Here is a 14,552-nt window from a genome sequence, read left to right as displayed (position 1 = left end):
AAAATAAAGTACAAATATCATGACTCAATTTTTGTAATCTTTCAGAGTATTAGTTAATTTTTTTTTTGAAAGAAGTTAATTTTATTTTATTGTTTACATTTTGTTAATTATACGTAACTAAATAATATGTTCAAATAGCTTCATCCAAAACTTCCTATGTGCATATATATTAGAAGTATTTTTTATTGTAATGCATGCATAAATTATTGAATAAAAAATATATTGAACATAAATTAAAAAGATTATTATCTAATGAACATAAATTAAAAAGGTTAGAATTTTGACATATTGTCGTGGTAACGGACCGTAAATATGGTTCCTTCCATATTTATATTTAATTTGTTGTGGCAGTGAGATGGTGCGTTTGACAGAAGCTTTAATTTGTTGGCTTTGTTATTCTTGCAATGAAATTGCATTGTGACGCGAGAATAATTGTCAAAATGCATTTTTTTTTGAAATAAAAGTGCTTATAGCATATCAGTAATAAGAGGAGTTTCGATACAATAAGGTATTTCAAAATAGACGGTGGGATTAGCTGATAAAGTGGTCTCGCTTGCTAAAGTGTGAGCAACCACATTTGCTTGTCGCCGATTGAACTCTACCCGAGAGTTCGTAAAACTTGAGAAAAGATGCCTGCAAGCTGTGATGACATGACTGAATTCCGTAACATCTATTTGTCTGGTATGAAAAGCATTCGTTGTTATTTTGGAGTCGAGCACGAAATCAACATTGTCGAAATGCATATGTTGCATCCATTGCATCGCATAAAGTAAACCAAGTGCCTCACCCACAAGTACAGAACTCATAGGAGACAAACTCATGGTTTTGGCCAAGACAAAAGCACCTTCATCATCACGCAAGCAAATGTCAATACCTGTGCGATTTCGAATTGATAAGAAGGAGGCATCAACATTACATTTGTAACGGCCTTGTTGGGGTTTATGCCACCGATTTGGGTCTGTTGTACCTGCAGAACTCGAAGGGTCTGCTGTCAAAATGCATGTCATATCAAATAATTTTTTAACATATTAAAAATTGAAGTATTTATATTTTTCAATAAATATTTTTCAATTAGAAATCATTTAAAAAAACGTCTTTAAAATACTCGTTAATAAACTCTAATAATTAAATGTTTGTGTACGACAGAGAGTCGGGAAGAGCTGATCTCCTTTTGTTGGGGACAAAACTTATAAACAGTTCCTTAGGTACTGTTCAAACTGTTTTCCACTAAAATTTTGACAAGTGGATTAATAATCCATGTCAGACTCGTTACTAAACAACCTCTGTCAACTCTCAACGCTTCCTTACGTTAACTCATCGTAAACACCTTCACGGCCCACCACCAGAAGCAATAACAGCCAACAGCTTAGTTGTATTTACTTCAGTTGTATTTTCCTCCAATTAATAAGATCTTCACCCTTCTTTATTTCTAAAACAAAAGAATAACCGTTGTGTCTATGCTTCTTAAATCACAACTATCTATAACTTTTAGAGCATTTTATAGATTTGATATTTCCCTTGACTGGCTTGATAATTTTGAAAATTATAATGGCCTTTCTTCATTATTGTGTATCACGATCAATGGTAATGAAAATCGTCATGTTTTATCGCCTATGCTGATAGATTGAATCGGATCCTTAACATGGCATAAATGATCCGTTTTCGATAAATGCGGGTAAAGAAGAACAAGTATCAGTTTTACCATGTCTTTTGATGGTTATTCGTTCTGCTAAGGGCGATTCCATCCACTTAAGTTTATTGTGAAACATTGTCTAAATTTGAGATTAAGAACCCATTGTCTATTGCAAAAAACACAAAGAACTAATCGAGCAAGTTAAAAAACAATGCAGAAAAGAGTATTTGGTGGTTTGATTGTGGCAGAAAAGAGTATTTGGTAGTTCGATTGTGGTGGAAGAGAACTGGTTGCTCTTGGTTGATATTCCGGCACGGTGGTTGGTCATAAATTCCGGAAAGCATAAGCGTCAATTAGATGAAGAAATAACTTATTACGTTGTTGTGTGGTTAACATACGCGTGTAAGAATTAACAGACATTTAATTGATTAGACTAAATAATCCACTTGTCAATATTTTATTGGGAACATTTTAAACAGGACATATGGAATTGTAGGTAAGTTTTGTCCGTTGGGGACAAAACTTATAAACAGTTCCTTAGGTACTGTTCAAACTGTTTTCCACTAAAATTTTGACAAGTGGATTAATAATCCATGTACTCATTACTAAACAACCTCTGTCAACTCTCAACGCTTCCTTCCGTTAACTTATCGTAAACACCTTCACGGCCCACCACCAGAAGCAATAACAACCAACAGCTTAGTTGTATTTACTTCAATCATATTTTCCTCCAATTAATAAGATCTTAACCCTTCTTTATTTCCAAAACAAAAGAATAACCGATGTGTCTATGCTTCTTAAATCACAACTATCCATAACTTTTAGAGCATTTTATAGATTTCATATTTCCCTTGACTGGCTTGACAATTTTAAAAATTATAATGGCCTTTCTTCATTATTGTGTATCACGATCAATGGTAATGAAAATCGTCATGTTTTATCGCCTATGCTGATAGATTGAATCAGATCCTTAACATGGCATAAATGACCCGTTTTCGATAAATGCGGGTAAAGAAGAACAAGTACCAGTTTTACCATGTCTTTTGATGGTTATTCGTTCTGCTAAGGGCGATTCCATCCACTTAAGTTTATTGTGAAACATTGTCTAAATTTGAGATTAAGAACCCATTGTCTATTGCAAAAAACACAAAGAACTAATCGAGCAAGTTAAAAAACAATGCAGAAAAGAGTATTTGGTGGTTTGATTGTGGCAGAAAAGAGTATTTGGTAGTTCGATTGTGGTGGAAGAGAACTGGTTGCTCTTGGTTGATATTCCGGTACGGTGGTTGGTCATAAATTCCGGAAAGCATAAGCGTGTTTACGTTGGATTTTCGTAAACAACCGCTGGTTTACACATGGTAACTTGCAAGATCAACCAGTAAATCTTAGGACATATTGTGTTTGTTCTTGTTGTTAGAAATTCTGTGTTTTGGTGTCGAAAATATAAGAAATACAATAAAAACAATCGAATTCAATCCACTTGAACTCAATCGAACTTAACAAAGTAAAGTGCAAGAACACTTAAAGTAAAAAGGGTAAATTGCATTGATTAAATAAGAGTTGGTACACAGATTCATACATTGCAACTTGTGACTCGTTTCTCGCTTCCATACGGATACTTTGAGTGTAAGTTTGTATGATGGAATTGTGACCCGTTTTTCCTATGAAAAACTACTATTTATACTAAATCTAGAAATAACTACACTTCTTTGAAATTCAAACTACAACTGCCACAAGTCGACAGTTTTACTTATTTGAAAACAAACTTAAAATACAAACTGACTTAAAGAATAACCGTTGATAACCACCTTCGAAAACTGCTTTATCGAAGTCTTCTACCATCTTCGAACCCATATTTGCTTTCAATACAACACTCTGTTCGAATCTTCTTTAAATCTAGGTCAACTATACTTTGACCACATTTATTACAGCTAGTAAAATATATTGGCTAACAAATTGCCCCCCAGAAACGCCATTTTCGATTTCACCGAAGAAGAAAAAGACGTTTTTGAAAAAAAATAACTAACATTCTCCATCGAAATGAATGATGTCAGTATTTAATTCAAAACTAATTCAAATTTTCTTTAAATACTGACCCCACAATCTTAGTTAGTGGGCCACGTTCTCTAACATTGGAAAAGACAACACTTTAATGGTAAAACTGTCAAAATAAGATCTTGACATGTGTCATGATCAAAGGTCCATATAGAAACAAACTCACCTTTACTCTTCTCACTTTTCACCATTTCATTTTCACTTTCACTGTTCCTCTTCTCCGCCAAAAATTTTCTCGAAGAAAACACTTTGAATTTTCTGCAACTTCTATCTTTAACCACGAAATCTTCACTATTCATCAAATTCTCACAAAAACACTTAAACAATGACGAACGCAGCAGGAACTTCTCATGTGAATCGCGAAGAACCCATTGATTTTACTAAAGAAATCGCCAGTGCTGCTCCTGCTTTTATGAACGAACCAGAGATCAATGAAGCTGAAAAAGCTATCTGGAAAACCCAGGTAATCATCCCTTGTACTGATACTCCACATGCATTCTTAGGCCCCATTTCTCTAGAACCTGAAACTCCAGAGATTAACTCTCTTTTCCCATGCATCGAAACTCAACCTCCTTTAATTTTCACAAAAGGTCCTTTTGACCTAAGTTTTGTAAAATCCAAAATTAGGACTGAACCAAAAACTTATCCAGAATACATTGCTTGGTTAGACAAAGTTCAAAAACAAAAGGGACAATTCTGGAAGGAGAAAGGGATTTTTGATCTCATCCAAATATCTCGATATGGTCCAAAATACCATAATGAATTGATATTTGCTGCTTTACATTTTTGGAACCCATCGAACAACAGCCTTCACTTGAAATGTGGAATGCTCACTCCTACCCTTTTAGATGTGGCTGGCCTTACTAGCTTAAAACCAACTGGATACACCTTTAATCCAGATGTTACCACCTCTCAATACTCAGTAAATTTCGATAGCCCTGCCTATGGTTTGTTTATAGCTAACAACCATGATACCGAATGTGCTGAAGTATCTGCAGATGAACATGTAGCTTTCTTGACCTACTGGTTATCTATGCATGTTTTTTGCTCAAGGTCAGTACAAGTCCCTAAGAAATTCATGTGTCTAGCTAGTCAATTACATGAAGGAACAGATATCTGTTTAAGCAAACTGATTCTAGGTTCTTTGTATGAAACCCTTAACCATACAACTAATAATCTTAGAGATTATCCCCAAACTGGTGGGAATTTAGTTGTATCAGGACCCATATGGTTGTTCCAACTATGGCTTTTAGCCATTTTTGGATCAAAACTTGCTTCGATCCTACCTTCCTCTTACACATCAGCATACTCAGACAAGACCACTGAAGGTATAGGCTTAGCTATGTTTCACCCCGATGGGAATAAGTCTTCACAACAACTTTTTGAGAATGCTTATGAAACCCTGCTTGATTGTCCCATTTTCACCCCTATGATGGCACCATTTACCACTAGGAAATATGGACCTAACTGGTTCAAAGAGGACTTTCCCACTACTTCGAAAGCAGCCAACAAAACAGAAATCAATGCTATATGGGAAGCTTATTTGACCCCTACCTATCTATCTAGCAGACTTACACCTGGTAGTCCTTATGGAGTATATGGTTATCAACCTAACCATGTAGCTAGACAGTTTGGTATGGTTCAATCGAAACCCAGCTCTTTGTTCAAAAGTATAAGTGAATGGAAAATTCCTCTGATCGAACCTGTGTGGAAATCCATAATTCAAGCCAGGAAAACAACTGTGTTCGAGCCTACATATTTCTCAACATCATTTGCATGCTCTGAAGCATTCTTTCGATGGTGGCGAAATTATTACACACGCCAATCCAATCGAGGGAATCCTGATGAATTGCTGCCTCAACTGACCAGTACTTTTCACACTTTGCAGAACAAAGACAAGAAGACTAGAGGTACGCACATTAAAGAAATTCAGCAATTTCAAAGATATTATCAAACAACATATGACCCTTTACATCCAAAGAGGACAGTATATTATGCTGCTCAAACTCTGAGAGATAAAGTTCGAGAAAAAATTCCAGAAACAATTTTTCCCCCTGGAACACCCAATAAATATCTTTATGTTTTAGAAAAGAAAATGAAACTAGCAAAACTTCCATCTTGTAATCTTGCTTTGGCCTTTAGGCCACCATACCCAAAATGGTTACTTTATAATTTCAAATTCCCACAAAATAATTTAGTAACCTATGCTAAATGCCATTTATACCAATATAATGGTGAACTTGGCTATGAATTATCCCAAGTTCGAATCGAAACTCCCAGTATCATGGGTATGATTTTTCTTTTACTAAAATATATTAATACTATTTTTAGAAGAAATAGTACTTATCTGTATAATCACATATTTCAGCTTTGCCTTTAACTCCAGGAGAAGCAAAGCTCGATGATGCCAGCACCCAGAACACTTCGAAAAGCAAGTCTGACAAGAAGAAAAAGAAAGCTTCCCAAACTAAAGAAGTTGAATCGAAGAAATCTGAGACTGCATCAAAGGAACCTTCTAAATCAAAGGAACCCAAAGTGAAAACAACTTCATCAAAAAGATCTTCTAGATCAAAGAACAAGAAAGAACAAGCAACTGTCGATCTCTCTGATGATGATAGCGAGGTGGAGATAACTAAAGAACAGATTGAAGCTTCCAAAGTAACACTTCCCAAAGTCCATACTGAAGGAAGAAGGAAAAGAAAACAAGAACAAATTTCACTTGTCCAAGAAAAGGAAGTCGAAGTGGAAGCTTCTGAAGGTTCTCCCCCCATCTCACCATCTAAACCACTCAAACGTCTTCGAAAGACTTCTCATTCTAGTGCTCATTCACATGTTGGTGATAATGGTTCGAAGGTATTTTATCAAAACCATATTTTATACGCAATGTTTCTAAGTATCTTGTTTTAAGCATTGATCTTATTCTTTTTAGGGTATCGAACAAGAACAAACTAATCCATCACAACATGGGCAAGTTCTTCCTTCTTCGAAGACCACTTCACCAATTGCTGAAGACAAAGAAGATGAGCATGATGATGCTAGCAGTCCAGAAGGTCTTAAAGTGGATCCTCCTCAACAACAACAAACAGAAACACCCACTGATGACTTGGTAAATGATGAATCACTCAACAATGATCAATCTTATTCTGCACCCACCCTTGGAGATAATGTATCAAACTTCGCTACTGAAGATACAAACATAACTACTCGACAAAATGCTCCTGGTGATGCAGAAATGATTGCTCAACAAGATACCCCTATGATCGATCTAGAAGAAATCGATCGATTGGCCAAAGATGATCCTTTCAATGCCTTTGCCTTGATAGCTAAGAGTAATACTCTTTTCTCAACTAGCACTGGCCAAACTTCTGATTCATCCAAGGGAAATCCCTCTGAGACTTCAAAGAACAACCTGCTAGCAGAATTTCAAAAGAAGATCATCGAAGCCAACTTGCTAGAGTTGATTGAAAAAGATGCTGGAGCTCTTGCTGAAATCAGGAGTTTATTTGAAAAACTTGGTGCTCTCCCAACTGGTTGGAAATTTCGAAACCTGTTTAATTATCTTGAGCCAATGTTGGAGAGTGCTAATCAAAACTTCCAGAAGAGGAAAACTGATCAAGCTCAAATGGCAGAAAAGAAAGCGCATCATGATCAAATTGTGATCGAACTGTCATCCTTCCAAGAGAAATTTAAAACTCTTCAGCAAGAAAGAAACAATGCGAAGCAGCAAGTGGTTGACATCGATGCCAAAATTAAAGAACTGGAAGCTCAAAAAGCTGAAATTTTGGCTAAGGATGAAGCCAGAACTCGAGAAGCCAATGAAGCTATTAACAAATTCAAGCTCTCCAAGGAACTAGAGTCTACCATTGCTCAACTTGCAAGTGACAACCATGCTCTCGATACTCAACTGGCTGAATACAAGAGCCAAATCGAGAAACTCATCTCATCATTTGAGATTTAGTTCTGTTTCTTATTTTATTCTCTAAGACTTTTATTTTATTTCAGCCTTATCGAATATCTTGGTCTGTAATGTCTTTATAACAATTCGTGGACCATTTTCTATTTCGAACGACAATTTCTTTTCAATCATCGAAATTCCTTTCTTATTTTCTTATATCGAATTTAAATTTTATTTAAATCCAAATAAGATTGGAACAATTTCCAAGACATTTTAATGATGAGGAAACAAAAAAGTAACTTTTTTGTTTAACCCAACAAGTTAAACTTGCCTAGGAAGTTGAAAAGAAATAAAACAAATAAATGACCTTTTAACACAGATTAATCCTTTTTTTTTATTTAAAAAAAAAACCTTTAAAACTTCCCTCAGGTTACGAAGTTAAGTAACCATTGGCCATCGGAATAACTGTTCCCACGTGTCATCATCTTCAAAGCAAGAAGAACCGTTTGATTGAGCCACTTCTTTCAACTTCCCTCCACTATAAATATGATTTTCCTTTTTATAAAAATCACTCTTTTCTTTGTTTCGTCTTCGTCTGAAAAATCCTTCTTACTCAAAGCTTTTTCTTTCTTAAATCATCATGACCACCATTGATAATCTGAGTGATGATCTTTTAGTCAAGATTGCTGCAAAGATTGCTGCTCAAAGCAGGAAAGATCTTTTCGCTTTTCGCCATACCAATAGCAGGCATTGGCGCGTCAGTGAGGATTCTGAAGTTTCTAGGGCTTTTGGAAATGATGTCCTCTACTTCCTCTACGACCCCAATGAATGGTACAACAATGCTATGGTGGCTCATTCTAAGTTTGCTTTTAAACTTAGACTCTGGAATCATGGCAACGCCATGTTCTGTATTCTTCGAAGCACTCAACACATGTTGGATGCTAATCCAAACATTGAAGAAATAAAACGCCTCCTTACTACTGCTATCAACGCCACTGGCTCTCTGAGTGCAAGGTACTACCTTCTTCTCATCAATGCGCTCTCCATGCCTATGCCAGAAAACATCCTCGAAAACTTCGAAGATCTTGCATGGACACATCGATTGGCAGAATTTCGATGCGACATTTTGGGAGGAACTTCAACTTATCGATTTCGCTGTCCTTGGTGGAATAGGCCCATGCCTATTTGGCTTACTAGGCGTCGTTTTTGCAACAACTACCACAACTGTGCAGGAGATGGGAGAATTGGAGGTTGGTATTCACTTCTACCTGGGCCAGATCATGAATACTACTTGGTCAATGCTTGCTTCAAGTGTCGTCTCGATACAGAAATTCGCTGGTTTCTCGATCGTTTTGGGATTGTAACTGAATGGTGAAAACCATCTTTAAATGCTTTTAGTCTTTAAGTACTTTGTGTTTTCTTTTGTAATGGTTTTTCCATTTTAAGCATTTCGATGTAACCAGCCCATCAGTTGGCATTTTTAAATTAATGCCAAGTTTTTATTTCGAATCAAATTACTCTTGTGTAATTTTAATTTCTTGTAACATCGGTTTATATTTTTTCAAATATTTACCGTTTATGCGTATAATTCTCTGATCTTCTTGTAATTCTTCGATCTCATACGCATTATACGAAAAAACTCTTAGAATTTTCCATGGTCCTTCCCAACTAGGAGACCATTTTCCTAAACATCGATCCTTTTTATCCATCGGCAAGATAACTTTCCAAACTAAGTCCCCTTGCAGGAATAATTTCGATTTTACTCTTTTGTTATAGGCTTCTGCTATTCTTTCTTTTTGCTTTGTAAGCACTTCTAAAGCCATTAATCTTTCTTCATCAATATCTACTAATTCATCCAACATCATATCCAAATATTGATTTGTTGGAATTTCGATTTGTCTTTGAATTCGAGTAGATTGAAGTAAGATTTCTGTTGGCAATACAGCATCATGGCCAAATGTTAATCGAAAAGGAGTAGTATTTATAGATTCTTTAGGAGAAGTTCGAACTGCCCATAAAGCTTCATAAAGAAACTCATGCCATTCTTTGGGTTTTTTCTTTTGGCTAGCTTTTCTTTTGATTATAGTAATCAAATTCTTATTTGCTGCTTCTACCTGACCATTTGCCTGAGCATAATATGGTGTTGAAGTCAACAACTTATATCCTACTTCTTCAGCAAATTTTACCATCTTTCGACCAGTAAATACAGATCCTTGATCCGTAGTAATAGTTTCTGGTATGCCAAATCTATAAATAATAAATTTTTGAATGAAGTTTATAACTTCATCTTGAGTAACATCTTTTAGTGGAACAGCTTCTATCCATTTAGTGAAATAATCTATTCCAACCAAAATATATTTGTAGCCTTTGGATGACTTAGGTTTGATTTCCCCAATTACATCTAAAGCCCATCCTCTGAATGGCCAAGGTTTCACTATTGAATGTAATTCACTAGCTGGTACTTTTTGAATTCCAGCATGTTCTTGACATTCTTTACAACCTTTAGCAAAATTTATGCAATCTTTTAACATGGTTGGCCAATAAACACCTTGTCGAAACAAAAGCCATTTTATTTTATGGCCTGCTTGATGTGTACCACAAGCACCACTATGAGTATTCGATACAGCCAAATATGCTTCTGCTTCACTAAGGCATTTAAGTAAAACTCCTTCTGGAGTCTTTTTAAATAATTCATTGCCTATTATCACATAACTCAAGGCTCTATACTTGACTTTCCTACAAGTTGTGCCATCTGGATCTTCCAAAAAATTGACTATGGGTTTTCGCCAATCATTATCATCCAAATTGTTAATGACCAAAATTTCAGAAAATTTTTCACTCTGAAGGTATCCTTGAGATGCTTCCACAGAAAATTTTTCACTCTGAAGGTATCCTTGAGATGCTTCCATGCCCCCAAGTTTTGGTCTTAACAATTTGTTAGGCACAATGTCTATCGAATTACGCTTTGTTTTAATTTCAATAACCTCTTGCTCTTGTTCCTTCGAAAGTTTGTACCCAGAAGCCAATTGAGCTAAATCATTAGCTTCTTGATTTTCTGCTCTAGGAACATGTTGAACTTCAATTTGAGCAAAATGTTTAAGTAATGCATTAACTATAGTGTAATACATTATCAAAGTTTCTTTGAGGCATTTATATTCTTTTGTTATTTGCTTTATTACTAATTCAGAATCACCTCTAATAATTAAACATTTCGCCCCCAGTTCGAGCAAAATCTCTAAACCATTTATTAAGGCTTCATATTCTGCCTCATTATTCGAACAATATTGGCTAATTCGAAATTTATATTTGGTTACCTCATTTGTTGGTGAAACAATAACTACACCTATTCCAGAACCATTTTTATGACTAGACCCGTCGAAATATAATGTCTATGGAAATGTTTCGATGCCCCCAGTCACAGGTTCTTCAATGGAATGATCAGCAATAAAGTCAGCCACTATTTGGCCTTTCACAGTTTTCAAAGATTGATAAGTTAAAGAATATTCTGTGAGTGCCAAAGCCCATTTACCAACTCTACTATGCAGAATAGGTTTAGATAACATGTGCTTAATAATATCGAAATGGGAATAAACATAAACATCAAAAGGCTTTATATAATGCTTAAGTTTCATACATGAAAAATATAAACAAAGACATAATTTCTCACTAGGATGATATCTTGTTTCAACATCACTTAAAACTCTACTAAGATAATAAATGGCTCTTTCTACACCATTTTCATCCTCTTGTGCTAACATACTCCCTATAGTTCTTTCAGATGATGCTATGTATAACTTCATCTTTTTGTCTTTCAACAAAGGTGAAAGAATAGGAGGATTAGATAAATATGACTTTATGTCTTCAAATGCCTTTTGGTGTTCAGGCTCCCATCTAAAAATTTCCTCTTTCTTTAATCGAAGTAATGACGAGAATGCTTGCGCTCTGCCACTTAGATTAGATATAAATCTTCTGAGGAAATTTATTTTGCCTAATAAAGACTGCAACTCTTTTTTGGTAGAGGGTGCTTTAGCCTCCATTATAGCTTTAGTCTTATTTTGATTGATTTCGATGCCCTTTTTATGGACAACAAATCCTAAAAAATCACCTGCACAAACACCAAACGCACATTTTAATGGATTCATTTTTAATCCATATTGTCTCATCCTTTCGAATGATAAACGTAAATGTTCTAAGTGTTTGTTTTCAGAAGATGATTTCACAACAATATCATCAATGTAAATTTGCATAAAATCTTCAATAAAATCACGAAACATTGAATTCATTGCTCTTTGATATATAGCACCAGCATTTTTAAGACCAAATGACATTACTATCCACTCATAACATCCTAATGCCCCTGGGCATCGAAATGCTGTTTTAGAAACATCTTCTTCAGCAATAAATATTTGATTATAACCTGAATAACCATCAAGCATACTCAAATATTCGAAACCTGCTGCAGAATCTACCAACATTTCTGCTACTGGCATAGGATATTCATCTTTAGGAGTGGCGAGATTTAAATCTCTAAAATCAATACAAACTCTTATACTTCCATTTTTCTTTTTAACAGGAACTACATTAGCTAACCAATCAACATACCTTGCAGGTCTGATGAAGCCACATTTGAGGAGTCTTTCGATCTCTTCTTTTATTTTTGGTAGAATCTCTGGTGCAAACCTTCTTGGAATTTGCTTCACTGGTTTCTTGTCTGTCCTGATTGGCAATTGCAACTCTACTACCTTTCTACTCAAACCAGGCATTTCATGATAATCCCAAGCAAAGCAATCCTTGTAATTTTTCAACAGCGCCACAATTCGATCTCTGAAGCTCTTAGGAATCTTTGAACTTATGTATGTTGGTCTTTTTACAGAACCATCTCCTATATCCACTTCTTCAAGAGGATCTTGGGCCTTCATTTTTATTGTAGATCCTATTGGATCTTCTTCAAAACCCAAAGGTTCATCATCATAAATACAGTCTAATTTTTTATCATCAATGAGGTCATCAGAATTATTTTCTACTGAAGCATCGAAGACCTCTTCTTCTTTGGCTGTTTCAGCCAAATCGAAGTTTTTCTCGGCTACATAAGCCGTAATCTTTTCCCATATGCTGGGCTCAACCATCGATCAATTATTGATATCCCACCCAGTTGGTGAGATTCCATTTGCTGAATATTCTTGGTCATCAGTAACCCTCTTGTACGAAGTACTTCTTGTCTTCAGCAAATCTTTTTCCTTTACAGGTATCTTCTCATGGCAATCTTCATTGTTCACCACTACGAAGTCATCATCGAATGCAGTTTTCCAACGAAAACCCCATTCTGGTGCAAGTTTTACAAAGAATTTTTCTTCTTTAGTCATAGAACTTGATGCATCATTTTCCATGAATGGTGCAATATATTGAAGCTGTTTGTCAAAGTTCTTTTTGTTGATATCTTGATTATCAACTTCAGCTTTGAAATAATAACTCTGATCAGCCTCAATATTCTCTACCAAACCATCTTTCCTCCAAATCACAATCCTTTGATGCATTGTAGAAGGAACTGCACCTACAGCATGGATCCATTCCCTTCCTAATAATGCATTGAAATTGGCTTTAGAAGGAACTACCAAAAACACAGTTGCTCTGGTTATGCTTCCTACTACCAATTCTAGTTCGATAGCACCAAGAGATTGTCCAGTAGAGCCCTCATAATTAGTGAGCACTACATTATGTGGTTTCAAATCACATTCAGAAATACCAAGTTTCCTTAGAAAAGATTGTGGTAGGAGATTAACAGTAGCACCACCATCTACTAACACTTTGTTAATTCCAACACCATTTAACTTAGCTTGAATAAACAAAGGCTTTAAATGAAGCTTCATGCTATCATCAGGTTTCTCGAACACTGCATGTTGATCTTCGATGCAGCCATTATTCATAACATAATAACACAGAGGCCTATGACGAGCCATTTCCTCAGTGAAATCACATTCATCATCATGATTGGTCTTCGAAGATACATCATACGCATATTCAATTGGTAGTACAGAAACCACACATATAATGTCAAGACTTGGTTCAGAATCTGAAAAAGTAGAAGTTAGAATATCATCATCCCCTTTGGGGATGTTTAAAGCAGAAGATAATGGCGGGAAAATTCTTTCAGTAGCTGGTTTTTTAACCATTTCGAAAACTATTGGTTGTTTTCCCTTACTTTTGTCATCATTAGTGACATCTTTCAAAACTCCTTCCTTTTTCTGGCGTTGAAAACGGCGCCATTGAGTTCTAGTCATAGGATTCTTACCTTTATAGTTATTTTTGTAAGCATACTTGTTAGGATTAGAACTCTCCGGTTGGTCCGGAACTTTGACAGCTCTTTTTACCCATTTTGTTGGTGGTGCTGGAGGCGCAGAATGACCAGTTTTCTTGCCCCTAGAGAAAACCCAAGTATCAATAGGAGACTTCGATGAAGGAACGAACGCCTTCTTATGATTCTTCACTTGATACTTCTCTGAAGTTTTCATCTTGTAAGGAACACCTCTTTTGTTAAAGCCAAATTTAGAACGGTTCTCGAACCACCCTCCTTTACGTTTTGTTTGAGGTTGATATCCTTCAACTGCTTTTGCAGCTTCTTTATCGAACACTGCACTGCATCGAGGACAAAGCATAGCATTGGTGTTAGATATTTTACATCGGTTTAAAAAATCAACCAAATCTTCTTCAGCCTTTGGATATGCTTTCTCCATTTCCTTGGCCAATTGATCTTCAGTAACCACTGGCTCTTCAATTTGATGGTCCTCAGTAACCATTTCTGTATCAATATTATCTGAAATTTCCACCATATTGATAGAAATACCAGCAAACATGGATTCTGCCACATTGGCAGAAACATCAGCAAACATGGACTCTGCTAGGTTTATATCATTGTCTTCAATGATATCTAAACCCCAATCGAATTCGGATTCACTATCTCCTGTTTCTATA

General features: G+C 35.7%; 2 protein-coding genes across 2 annotated transcripts; one reads left to right on the top strand and one right to left on the bottom strand.

The window, feature by feature from the left end:
* Positions 1-467: 467 nt before the first annotated feature.
* Positions 468-1,007, bottom strand: LOC146934263 (uncharacterized). The gene has a single exon (XM_085707892.1). The coding sequence runs from the start codon at positions 1,005-1,007 to the stop codon at positions 468-470; it is 540 nt and encodes a 179-aa protein (XP_085564018.1).
* A 2,760-nt stretch (positions 1,008-3,767) lies between these two features.
* On the top strand, positions 3,768-8,958 carry LOC146934262 (uncharacterized). The gene is made up of 2 exons (XM_085707891.1): positions 3,768-4,741; positions 8,598-8,958. The coding sequence occupies exons 1-2, from the start codon at positions 4,014-4,016 to the stop codon at positions 8,956-8,958; spliced, it is 1,089 nt and encodes a 362-aa protein (XP_085564017.1). The 5' UTR covers positions 3,768-4,013.
* Positions 8,959-14,552: the final 5,594 nt, after the last annotated feature.

This window comes from Medicago sativa, chromosome 4, assembly GCF_051527215.1.
Source record: "Medicago sativa cultivar Bolivia chromosome 4, Bolivia_mono, whole genome shotgun sequence".
Taxonomy (NCBI): Eukaryota; Viridiplantae; Streptophyta; class Magnoliopsida; order Fabales; family Fabaceae; genus Medicago; species Medicago sativa.
Note: the sequence above shows the minus strand (reverse complement) of the source record. Positions and strands in the feature narration are given on the sequence as shown.

Bases quoted from the DNA above. Each gene is read 5' to 3' on its own strand.
- LOC146934263 (XM_085707892.1), bottom strand. From the start codon at position 1,007: ATGACATGCATTTTGACAGCAGACCCTTCGAGTTCTGCAGGTACAACA.
- LOC146934262 (XM_085707891.1), top strand. From the start codon at position 4,014: ATGACGAACGCAGCAGGAACTTCTCATGTGAATCGCGAAGAACCCATT. The intron at 4,742-8,597 runs GTCAGTACAAGT...TCTGAGTGCAAG, and splicing joins ATGCATGTTTTTTGCTCAAG to GTACTACCTTCTTCTCATCA.